Source organism: Plasmodium fragile (genome assembly GCF_000956335.1).
Source record: "Plasmodium fragile strain nilgiri unplaced genomic scaffold supercont1.31, whole genome shotgun sequence".
In the NCBI taxonomy this organism is placed as follows: Eukaryota; Apicomplexa; class Aconoidasida; order Haemosporida; family Plasmodiidae; genus Plasmodium; species Plasmodium fragile.
Genome location: NW_012192611.1, coordinates 258,000 through 271,460, shown reverse-complemented (window position 1 = coordinate 271,460; position 13,461 = coordinate 258,000). Strand labels below are relative to the sequence as shown.

Below are 13,461 nucleotides of genomic sequence, written 5' to 3'. Positions count from 1 at the left end.
AACAAAAAAAAAAAAAAAAAAAAAAAATCGAAGCAAATGCAAAAGAAAAGTAAAACACAAATGCAGCATTTCTGCAGATAAACATTTTAAGATGTTTATTCTAAAAATACATTTTTTTTCCATGCTATTTTTTTAACACTGTACATGTTTTGTCAAATTGTATTAACGTTTTAAAACGCTTTTCACTTTTGTAAAACTTAGTGTGTTAACACAAAATAGCGTTTCTTTACCATTTTGTTTAACCCTTATCACTTTAATAGAACTTACACGATTGTACGTTTAAAGTCATGTGAGTTTTCTCGCAAGAGTATATGTATTTATGTTCGCTAGTGTGTTCGCATGTACTTGCGCTATTACTTATGTATCACCTCGCGGAAGTTCTTTTGCACGTTCCTCCCGCGAATGTATAATCGTCCGTGCGTATGCCACCGCGCGGCGCTATGTTCTTGGGCAGTATACAAGCATGTGGGGATGCTTGTGTGTCGCGCGACAGCCCTGAGCACATGCGCAGTATTACTTTCTTGCGCGTAGTATTTTATGTACATATGCACAGTAGTACCACACGCGTGGCACGAGTAGTATACATATACCTATGCACTCAGCGCGCATGTATACACCGCACAGCGTACACGCTGACCCGGTGCTCCTCTCCACAGCGCATTATTTATAGTTACGCAATTTTCAATTTTAAGAAAGGCGAAAAAATACTTGCGAAGCTTCACAAAGTTGTTTGCAAAGCTTCTGCCTTGAACGTTCGTGTAATTTTTGTGGTGCCTTACCTGATAGACACATGCACACATGCAAATATGCAAGCAAAAATTCGCGGATGCTCTAAAAAAAAATAAATTTAAATAAAAAAAAAAAAAAAAAAAAATACACGCAAAGTGTGAAAGCGGTATTTGCGAGGGATAACTATCCAAAAAAAAAAAATAAAACATAATAAAAAGAGAAAACATACGAGCGGAATAACCGAGCGAAACGAATGAACGCAACGAACGAGCGAAATAAACAAACGGAGGGAAGAATAACGAAATACACGAAACACAATACACAAAGTGTGACATACCAAAATAAAAAAAAAATGATAAGCAAAATTTTATGAAAACACCAGTGGGATGTCAAACGAGGTGTACAAAAATCTAACATAAAGCCCAGCGCAAAAAATGCTAGAGAAAACATGGAGTAGCATATACATTACAATTGTGTTACTCGTGCGCATGATGTTACATATGCATACGCTTAAGCATACTCATATGCATACATATGAATACATATACATTATTTTGCGTATGTACCCTTGTGTACACCTTTGCCCATTCCCTTGCGCCTATAAGCTCACCTCATAGTTGCTGAGTTCGTTAGCAAATACCACTGGTGATATAATTTTTTTGTTTTGTTTTTCGTGCGCCCATTGTTCATATTCCAAACATATGCATAAAGAATTAATTTATGCATATTTGCATGCCTCGATTCCCCCCGCTGCCTATTCCTTTTACACATTCGTCAATAACAGTTTTCATAAAATACTTACATGTATTTTGTGTATGAGAACGCGCACACACGCATTTATTTTATGTAAATGCGTGTAGCTATGTTACAAGAGTATTTATCCATTACACACGTGTGTATATTGGTACCATTGTGGATTGCCGAATGAGTGCATTCACAAGTGTGTTATGTGAATACGTATACGTGTGTGTATATATATATGCTTAACACATTTTTTGCTCAATTTTTCGTGTGTCATACGTACCATATAAGAATATCCCATCCCTTTTATATGTGTACAAAACTTTTTTCGTTGATGTTTTTATTTTATTGTTTTTACACAAATCTGGCTTCACCCCATTTCGTTTTATGTTTTATAATTTTTTTTTTTTTTTTTTTTTTTACATAAAATGTAAGAACGATTACATTGTGCACTCGAATGTGAAGACCAATCTCAAAAATTTTGTCGAAACTTCGCTAAGTTCTAGAATTCTACAAATTGTATTAAACAGTTTTACACTGGTAATTCTTTTTAATTATCCTTGTTTTTTTTTTTTTTTTTTTTTCGTAATTTTTCTAGTATTTAGCATGCCCATTTGCATATAATGCTGCCTCCCCCCTTCGACACCCATATTTTTTACCATTTCGTATTCCATGCGTTTATGTCAACAACACTTCACTTTGTGTAAATGAACATATGGAAGTGCGCGTACACACGTCAAAAGTTGTGTATGTACGAGTGCACAAAATTGTACATGTCCCAGTGCATATATATATGTGCATACGGACACATGTATACGCCATCATCACCACCCCTGCTTGTGTGCACATTAGTACCTTTTTTTTGTGTAATATGTGCATGTAATTACGTGTTGCCCACAGGTCGATAAAGAACGCCACTAAAAAGTTTATGAATTACGCGAGAATTACAAACAATTCATACGCTTTAATTGTTTTGCATCCCCTTTATATTCTTATTGTTCACGTTATTTGTTGTACATGTGTGTACACATTTATGTACGTGTGCATTTTGTGTGTAAATTTGTGTGCACGGAACCACCACCCCCTTTTTAGTCATACCCTTCTTTTACTCAGCTTTTTTGTGAAAGCAAGCCAAAATGTTTTATAGCTCATGCAAACTGCAAAAATATTTCTTTAAAAGAAATATGCACTTTTAGCCATGTGGCAAATGGTCATTTATTATTTCTCGTATTTTTTTATGAACATTTCGTAGAAGATTTGTTTCTCTTCGTCTACCCCCCCCCTTTTTTTTTTTTACAATTTTTTTTTTTTTTTTTTTTTTTTTTTTAAATCAGTCCAAAGAGGTATGTGCCTTTTTTTTGTCCCCATCGTCATACACACCTGTGTGGCTTACAAGTATTTAAATTTATAAAATTGTAGAACAGTACAATTGTGAAGAATGTTGCCAAGCATTCACTTCCTACATAAATGTGCATTTATTCCACAGTTGCAAAGTATATAGAATACATTAACTGTTGCAACAAACTGTGCATTTTTGTGTAATTTTCCGGAGTTCCTTTTTAATTTACAAATAACTCTTTACGTTTATTTAATATTATTGTTTTTTTTTTTTTTTACACATTTATTGTTTATCCATTTCGTTGTTTCCCCTTCCCCCTCAACGGTGTTATATGTTTGTACACCATAAATTGTCAAAAATAAATTGATAAAACCTCGTTAATGTCTTTTTTTTTTTCATGTATCCTTTCAGTTGTTCATGTGTCCGTCGCACATGCAGCTTTACTTTATGTGTGTCTTTTTGTAAAGACCACAACAGGGGACCGCCTTTTCGATTATCAAACTTGTTAGTATACACACGAGCAAGTTGCATATCACGATGTATGTGAGCAACGAGCAAATTGTTAATATACTTATGAATACCATTATGCATGCTGCGTGCATATTTTTATGTACATGCGTACCTACAACCCGTGAAGGAGAAAAGGGCGCACGAGTGTTGCGCTGATAAGCCAATCACTGGACTACACATAGTTCGATGTGTATGATTTACTTCACATTTGTCCTTTTTTTTTTTTTTTTTTTTTTTTTCCAGCCCTTTTTCGTACCCCTTTCGCGATACTTTCGCAAGTTTTAGCGAACGCGTCCTTTACAATTTTTAAGATTTTTTAACCTTAAGAAATACTACTTATGAATCTTTCTGTCAAAATATCACATTTTTTACCCTACCAACGTTTAATTTTTTTTTTTTTTTTTTTTTTTTTTTTTGAATATTCACTACACCATTGTTTCAGCTTTTCCATTTGCCGTCGCCTATGTTGCAATAGAATAGTTATATTTGTGCTTGTGCATATATCTATACAGAAAAGCAACGTATGGCTTGGTGAGGAAAGGCACAATGCGGCTAGCCCTCGTTGTTGTCTTGCCAGCATAGCAATCTTAAAAATTAATGCATGACTGTGTTTATTTTTCACTTAATTAAAGGTTTTCTTCCATCAGTGTCTGCATAATCTGTCCATGTAGGACATTTGTGTGTACACTGTAGTACATGCGCTCTTGTTATGTGAGCACTTGTTTTATGCGATCCGGTTTGTACACGCGTTATGCGCACTTGTCTCTGTAGAACTGTCCGTTTCCATTGCCCACTCGTGTACAAGCTCACAAAAAAGTGTGGCTCAGGCGTCAAGCACTGCGGCCATTAACAAAATTTTTGTTTTGGTGTATAATAAAATACTACAATTTTTTTTAGCGATATTAAGTGCGTATAAATATAAGTGCACAGATAAACCGTTTGATGCACACCTTTAGCCGACGAATACAGCCCGATCGATTCGTTCTGTACAACTTTGTGCATGTAAATACTACCTTTTTAATTATATACATACATATATATTGTCGCACGATCGAAATTTGCTTAGCCCACATAGCATTTGTGTGATTGTGCCTGCAAACTATACGTCGCCTACGTATACTTCTAGAACCTCACCCCCTCTTCGTTCGAGTAACATTTTCTATCTCGAGTGTGTCTCCAAGCGATCGAATAACTGAACTGGAATTTTGTCCTTCCCCCCCCCCCCCTCTCTCCGTGTGTACCCCTCATCCGTGCCAATGTTTCAACAAACGAATGATGAAATGTGTGCAAAGGAAGAATTGTCAAAGGTGCAAAAGTTAAAAAGAAAAGGCAAAGGAAACAATACGGACAAAAACGATGATAATGAAAATTTTACAAATCAGGGCAATGTGGCCTATTCGAATTATGACGAGCAAGGAAATGACAATTTAGAGGGTCCGGGCGATGACGACGATGCAACATACAATTTGGGAAATCCAGTAGGTCGAAAAATAAGAACAGATGCTGTGCTCAATGAAGGAGGTGTATACCATAGAACATTTAATAACGGATATGCATATATAGATAATTTAAGCAATCTGAATGACAATACAAGAGCAGGCATGTATGAAAAGGGTGTACGTGTTGGTGAAGCGGCGAACAATGACGGAACAGACTTCAACTCCAACTCCAACCTAAACGAATCATTAATGAAACTCTTCAGTATGAAGTGTAATATACAAGGGGACACAGTACAGGATAGAGAGATCAACTCGTATAAGAATATTTTAAAAAATAATGCGAATGCAGATTTGAGCGATGCAGTTACGATGTATGCCGATAAAACCAGTGTGCAAAATGGCTTAGGACAAATGCCCACAGATGAGCTCCTCCATCAGGACAAACAAAACCACTGCAATGAGATGAACAGTGGTGATTTTGTTAAAGGGTACAACGAATCGTCTAGTGCTTACCAAGGAAGAGAAAACAACGAGGTAAGCCATTTTGTGGAGCATAAAAAGGCCTACGAAGGTGTAAGTGGCCATTTTGAAGACGGTATGATGGAAAAGAAAAAACATTTTTCAAAGCGTACAACGGGCACTGCACCCAGTTGTGTTGATTATGACTCGGGTGATGGTAACGGAGAAACGCTTTACGGTGTAGATAGCGGGAATGGATGCGGTGGCTCCAATGAATCCGTGGAAGGGACAGAGCTCATGGCTACCGAGGAAGACCAATATTTCAGCAGTGATATGGCCAAGAGAATTCTAGACAACATGGACTTGGTGTACACGCTCAATACAGAAACACATTCTGGTGACGGTGCTGATGAGGGAGGAGACAAATTCAAAATGGGAGTTTCCAACAAATACTACAGTGCTAGTTATGCAAAGAATGTAATTCAGGATTTGAGTAAATTTCGTGGAGAGGATTTTAGTGGGGATAATGGTAGCCGAGTAGACAGAAGTATGGGCATGAGCTTTGGCGTCAACATGGGAGGTGTTGCGGATGGTTCTGAGGCGAACAGCAACAATGATGAAAACTACAAGAAGGTGATAAGCACAGATATGAACTGTGCTAGTGATTCGCGCAGCATGCTCATGTCTAGTGGTGGCAAGGTGAATGTGGTAGTAAACAAACGAGGAAACAAGAAGCAGACCATATTGACCAAGAGCAAGGAAAGCATTCCTTTGGGGCATGATGAAGAGGAGGGTGACTACTCCAAGGCGGGCATGTACATTATGCGTGAAAATAACGCGTCCAAGATGGCACTAAACAGTAATAAAATTAACACAGGCCAAGATCACATCCAGAGTGGTAACCAATTGTCCGGGTCAAGTATCTCTAACGAAGCTAATTTGCAGAAGCATGTCGAATGCATAATGAAAGAGAATTCCTCTTTGAATAACTACGACTATTGCAATTATGCCATTAACAGTACAGGCGCCAACCCCATCGAATTGATGAAATCGCAACAAAAGTATTCTAGCGGGGCAGCAGAGAATAATAAATACCAAGTGGGTAACAACCACAATAACAGTAACAGTAACAGCTGCAGTAACCCCGCTTACCTCATAAGTGGAGGGAAAATGGGGAAAAGTAAAGTCGAATCCAACGGAAACAATGACACTTATGAAAATGATGAGTACCCTGAGAGGGAGTGTAGCAACTTGTTGGGTCTTGGCCACAACGAGGAAGAAGCAGCAGCTTTCTCCAATTATAACATTGGCATGATGAAGAAGACCAATAAAGGTCGAGAAAATTCTGCCAATGTATTCTCCGTTAACAATGCAATGGCCAATTTGTGTGGACTTGTACAAGGCAATAATAAAAAAAATCATGACACAAAAACAGGTGCCAAATTGGTTAATATAAATTATGACGGTAGAGGAGTCGGCCACAACCAAGGTGTAAACAACTATAACGGAATGTACACAAAGGAGGGGATTGACACCAGAGGAGCAAATGAAGGAGTCCAATATAACTGTGACGAAAATTATAATAAGGAAATGCCGCCGCCAAAAGTGAACTACCGAGGTATGTTCTCATCACGTATTCGAAATGTGAAGGGTGAAAAGTACACCTACTTGAAGAAGTCCAACGAATGTTCTAATCTGTCCAATGTAAGCTCAGATGCTCGTGTTCAAACGAATTGTGAAGATGGGGCAAACTACCACAAGAAAAGGAACGACTCGGCTAATTTCGAAATGAAGGACACACTTGTATACCCAGGGGGAAAATCTCAGAAGGAAGAATCGATCAAAGGGGGACATGTGTATGACGAATATGACGAAAGAAGCGATTTGGATTACCCCGAACAACATGCCCACCTTCATGGTCAGCAAAATTCATCGCGGGAATTTCATCAATCTGGTCAATCTCACCAGTCGCACCAAGTAGACGTGTTGAGAAAGGTCCCATCAGGGAAAACATACCACAGTGGTGACACGCGAAATAACGCCCCCACCCGGTACATGCAGGAACGATATAGCCATAACAAAGAGAGAGGACTGGAGGACATGTACGAAATGGATGCAGACACAAATTCTCACGTTGGAGACGAAGCGCAAGAGATACATGAAAACGAACAGAAGGATAAAAAGAATTACTCCAACCAATGGAATGAACATTTTATAAGTGCACTGAATGATGTTAAAAGAAAATTGAAGCAAGCTTCAAATAAAGGGGATTATTTGAAAAGTGGCTCTAATTCTGCACCGACAAAAGACATAAACAATGTTGAGCAGGAGATGGATCATTTTACAAAGAACAAAAATAATGTCCACCTGAACAACTATGAAGAAATAAGCAAAGCCCTCTTTAACATAAAAAATAACTCCAAAATTGATGATCTTACAAAGAAGAAGCTGCTGAGTATGATAGAGAATTGCGTCTTTGGAGATAAGAATGGTAGCATGCGACTTTTGCTTGAGGAAGAAGGGAACGCTGTGCAGGACGAACTGCACCAGGGACAGTACGTGGACATGCTTGCGGCTCAGCAAGAGGTTGTAAAGGATGGATCAAAAGGTGGTTCAAGAAATGAGGCAAAGGTGGGGACCAGAAATAGCACAAAGAACCTCCCCAAGAGTGGTCGGAGAATGGTCCAGCAGAGTGACCAAGACGAACGCTTAGGCTACTTCAATCAGGGTCAAAATATGAAAAGGGGCAGAAAAAACGAATTCAAAGTTCAACACACTTCCTACCCCATCGGTGATATGAGAAGCGGGAATTCAAACGAGTGCTTTGACACCAGTTCTACTTTGCAACAGATGATAGGCTCCCACCAGGAACACAATTTGGGGGGCAACCCTGGTTATGCTTATGACGAGGGGAAGGCGCACTTGTACGAAATGAATGCAAAAGAGGGCGCAAGAAACTTTGGTCCTAAGGAGAGAAGAAACAAGAGATCCAAAAGAAGCATGAATATTGCAAATGAAAGAGGTAGAGAAGAGGAAGCGTTACAACGGGGGGGTGAAGGTATGAGCGACAAGTATGAGACATATGAAGGGACAAAAAATGGAATGAGTGCTGTTGATAGGGGCAGCGCTGTTGTTAGTAGTGGAAGGAATGAAGGAAATTACGCAGACGAGATGAACAGCAACAACATTAATAGTGTGCCACATAACAGTTTGGTACAGGAAGGCCTGGCGAGAGGACCGTTGGGTGGCAGATCCCACAAAAGGGGAAAACGACCCAAGAACCATAACGAGGATAATAATGGCCACAACGCAGTGAAGAATGTATCAAAGAGAAAGGATCAAATGGCCAAAGAGATGGAGAAGTATGGAAGGGACATAATCGGAAGTACCCATGACCGCCTCTTTCCCTATAGCAATGTTGGTAGGGGCAGCAGCCTCGGCAGTGGATACAAAGGGGGTGCAGAGACGAACGGGAATAGTGAAGAATTTTCGAGCGGAATGTTTCACCCCGAGGGGAAGAAGCAGTCGATGCAGTATGTAAGCATGAAGGATGATCCACACTCACCCGTGGAAATGAACAAGTGTGTTTACCCAAGGAAGAGAACGGAAAACGAGGAGGAAGACCTTAGTCTAGTTAGCGTACGAAACGAATATGACGATGAGGGTAGAGAAATCTCAAGTAACATAAACAAATTCAAATCTGATGATATATTTATTAAAAAGTGTGATTTGACAAATGATGAAAAAAAGCAGAAATTGTATTTAGCCGATATTATGCGAAGCAATGAATTGAAACAAATTAACGACAGCTACTTTAAGTTGAACACGAACTTCCCAAGTAACCTACTAAGCACCAGTACGAGCAGCAGCTATAGCAATGACAACCTCAAGGGAAGCACCAACAATTACAGCTTTAATGATATGTCTTCCAATACATTGACAAACAAATTTCACTTGGATGAAAGCATGCCCAGCAATCTTAATATGAGTTCACAAATGAACAGAACTAACTACAGTTCTTATGAGAAGAAGAAGAAAAAAAATGACAAAAGAAATTTGGGTAGCATGTATAACAACACACCAACGACATACGCAACCTGCATGAATGATAGCAGCAGCACTACGATGAAGTTGGTTGACCAAGACATCAGCAATGAGGAAATTATGAACCATAAGATTAAGAACCATATTATGAGTGTGAATGGGCAAGACGACGCAGAGGGGCTAAAAGCTGTTCAAAACGCTCCCATCAACATGGAGTACCTCACAAAGGAAGTTATTAAAGGAAATAAAAATATTATGAACTTGAATAAAAAAATGGGAGATAATAAGGTGCATGGGGAGAAGAACAATTTGGTAAGGGTTGCCGAGGGAACTCCATTGAGCGATGTGTTTGGCAGCAACCCCAATTTGCCCTACGGGTTGGTTGTGGACGGTCTCGATGAGCACAGCGGAAATCTTGCCAATCGCGCAAACACAACCCGTGGTAACGATAACGCCCCCTGGGAAGGAAGAATCAACGAGCGCGTGGAGGGTTCTGCGAAGGAGTATGCAGACAGAATCAACGAAAAGGAACAATCCGCGGGCGCTAACAACACACAATTTGTTGACACCATCCTATTCAAAAATAAGAGCAACAATGAGAATGGAAAATATCTAAGCTTCTTCTTGAACAAGAAAATATCCTCGTCCCGTTCGGATCATAAAGGAGCCGATATGGCCCACCATATCCCACACAAAATGCTGCATCCTAATGATATGAAGGGAGAAAATGAATTTCTACTCAACAGAACCAATAGTTTGAACTTAAATTTGGGATCACTCTCACAGGGACTTGTGGACTCTGATAATATGGAGGATGAGCACAGTGGTATTAATGGTAACAAGAACCACATATACGATGGCATGATTAGGGTTAAGGATGAAACCATGTGTAACTCCAATTTCTCCGATCCGGTTAAAATGTCAGAGGGCTTTGGTCAGCAGTTGGTGAGCGGTGGAATGGTACCGAAGGGTAAGGAGGAAGCACTCGAAGGTGATGCTACTAATGGAGGAATTAGTAAAACGATTAGCGGCTCGGTTGGCGGATCAGCTACTGACCAGATGGTCGGTTTGACCAGTGATGTGCCCAACGAACCATCAAACCCCACCGGGTCGAGCACAAAAAATGAAATTGACATATCGATCTGCACGCTGTCCAACTGCCCCACACACAACCCTCAAGGTTACACAAAAAATGTATCAAGAAAAGGAGACGCAAATGGAGAGGGAGGAATGATGCAGGAAGAAAATGATGAACTGAAAAGAATTCCCGGAGTTTATTACGACAAAAATTCACAGAGGTGGTTTGGAGAACATAAAATAAACGGTGTTAAATGTGCTCAAAGTTTTGCAGTGAAAAAACATGGATGTGAAGAAGCGAAAAGATTAGCAATCGAATGGAAAAAAGCAAGAATAAGAGGAGAAGTATGGGACAGATTTATAAATAAAAAAAAAAAAAGTAGTAATAATCCCACCTGTGTGAATAAGACAGCCAAAACTAGCAGACCATCTGTGGAAGAATTACGAATAAAATATTTGTCCATGAGCAAAAATATGCCGAAGGTTAGAGGAGTGTGGTTTAATTCCACTCCACAAAGAATGGGATGGGTAGGACAAGCATACAAAAAATGTAAGCGAATTGAAAGAATCTTCTCTGTTAATAAATATGGCTTTGAAGGTGCAAGAAAATTAGCCATTGCATTTAGAAATTCACAAAAACCCTCTAACGAAGATAGCGATGAAGACAGTTGGTCTAAGGATGATAAAATGACCATAAAAGCTGGTGAGGAAAATTTAAATAATTATGAATATAAAAATGAGTACTCAGGATCGAACGAACTACCAATTAAAAATAATAACAGTAGCAGTAGTAGCAGTAACGAAATTAATCCCAGCAAAATAGAAACGAAAGATACCAGAATTAATCTCTGCAGAGATGCTATCCTCTTCATTTTGCATGACCTGGAAACCATCCTTGAATTAAACATTCCAATGCTTCATAAAAATGTTAATATTTACAAAATTTGTATAAAGCACCACTTAAATTATTTAACCCTTATCAAAAGTGAGGAGCAAATTATTCCTTACCTCAACATTTTTGGTGATTATATTCAAAGATGCATTTTGCCCACTGATTTGCCCTACGCCGAATTATACGTCTTGATAGACTCCCTCATCCATAATGACATTTTGCCCTCATTTGACCACAAGGAAAACTTCTCCGAGTACTCAATGGCGGAGGACCCCGGAATTATTACGCCCTCCATGTTGTTGTGAATGCGTCAGGGGAGACAACAACAACAAAAAAAAAATTATTGGGTGAAAAAAACCACCATACCGACTCGAAGCGACCATAGCGGCGAAATGGGCAGCAGGGCCCCGTTCTTGTGCATGCACACATATAAGCAAATATGTACACAGGCATAATTCAACATATGACAGCAAAAGGCGTACCTTTACATAAAGGGCACGGGGGTTATCCGATGAACCCCCCGACACACACACATCCTGTCGATGTGGCAAAATTTTGCTTGTCCTCGCGTATCCCATTTTTGCAACCTTTGCAAGTGTGTGTCTCCGAGCTCCCTGTGCTACATATATATATATTTTTTTTTTTTTGGCCATCCACAACATTGCAACTTTGCAACGTTGTAACGTTGCAATTTTTCATTTATTTTAGCCCCCCCTTCGTGTCATTTTTATTTTTTCGCGAATGCTGTGTGAACGGTGCCGAAACCATTTGCAAGCGTTCTCGATAATGTTTATTTGCACGTTCGAGTGGACCCACCGCATTTGTGCGAGGAAGACCTCAGCAGTTTGTCACAAAGGTCGACCCCTTTAATGAGCACACACGCGCATGATGTTAGATGGAATTATGAAAAGGTGTGGGTCGTGGGCCTACGCATACATATATTATCCTACGTGCGTCTTTTCCTAGTTTTCAATTTGCTCCCCCACCCCTGTGTGTGCATGTGAAAAAAGCATTCATTGATGAATTGTGGCTTTTTTTTTTTTTTTTTTTTTTTTTTTAAATTCTTCATTTTACGATTACGCGGTTTTGCCAGTTTGCTAATTGGCCGCGTTTCCCCCCCCCCTTGCGATGTGGTTACCCGCTTTACATCTTGTCGCATGTTCCCATCATCATATTGATTGCTTTGCGTCCTATTTTTTTTTTTTTTTTTTTTTTTTTTTTTTTTTCGTTTTTTTTTTTTTTTTTTTTTTTTTTTTTATCCTTCGACGTAAAGCACGATGATCCCTTTTTTCATCCACATATATATGATTAAGTCCAAACTGTTTATATGATGACTGGTATTTTTAAATATCTTTAGACAAAGCAAACGGTTAAAGGTGCGTTTTTACGCTGAAGTGTGAACCGCTGTAAGCTGGAGCTGCCCAATGAGTCTGAGTACCACTTTACGTTTAATATCTCCGCAAGTGGTACCTATTTGGTGGACCACCACTTCGAATGAAATCACTTCGTGTGATCAACGAGGGGAAGAAAGTTCAAATAAAGCGTGTGCTGCAGGTCATTTTGGTCTATTCAACAGTATATTATGTGCTGCGGGCGAACAACCATGGTCACTCAGCAATGGGAGCAAAGGACAGTACACCCCAATTGTGTTAATCAATCCGGCAGCCTTACATGGAATTATTCATCATCAATAATAGTAGCCCATTCTTAGGAATAAATTAAAAAAGCGTAATAAACCTATTTTTTTTCTCTCTCTCTTTTCACGTTTGTTCGAAATTGAATACATCCGCCTCACCTGTGCAACGTAACTGAGCCACTCTGCACATATGCGATTTTGTTATCCGTCAGGAGGGCAGCAACAAAAAGGATGCAACGTTTTTGGGAACAATCTTGTTCATCTCGATTGCGATCAGCCATAAACACTGAATTCACTTTTTTTTTTTTGGCAATTTGGGAAAGGATGGAATTTTCCCCTCCACAGGCGTGGATGCAGTCGCAATTGATAACATACCTGTTTTTGCGACGTTTGCCATGTGTGCCACTTTTTTTCGTAGCGCCGCACTGCGCGCATGGACGACAGAAGTCTTATCCTATGCGAAACGAGTCAAAATTTAAATATTTCCTTTGCAACAATGCAGAGCGTGCAAGTTGGAGAATTTTTTTTTCTTTTTTTTTTTTTTTTTTTTTTTTTTTTTTGTAGTATTTAATTTGCGCAAGTTTGCTCTGAGAGG

General features: G+C 39.3%; 1 protein-coding gene across 1 annotated transcript; it reads left to right on the top strand.

Moving 5' to 3' along the window:
• Positions 1-4,575: 4,575 nt before the first annotated feature.
• Positions 4,576-11,535, top strand: AK88_02978 (uncharacterized protein; the record flags this gene model as incomplete). The annotated part of the gene is made up of 1 exon (XM_012480601.1): positions 4,576-11,535. One exon carries the CDS (start codon positions 4,576-4,578, stop codon positions 11,533-11,535), a length of 6,960 nt encoding a protein of 2,319 aa, XP_012336024.1.
• Positions 11,536-13,461: the final 1,926 nt, after the last annotated feature.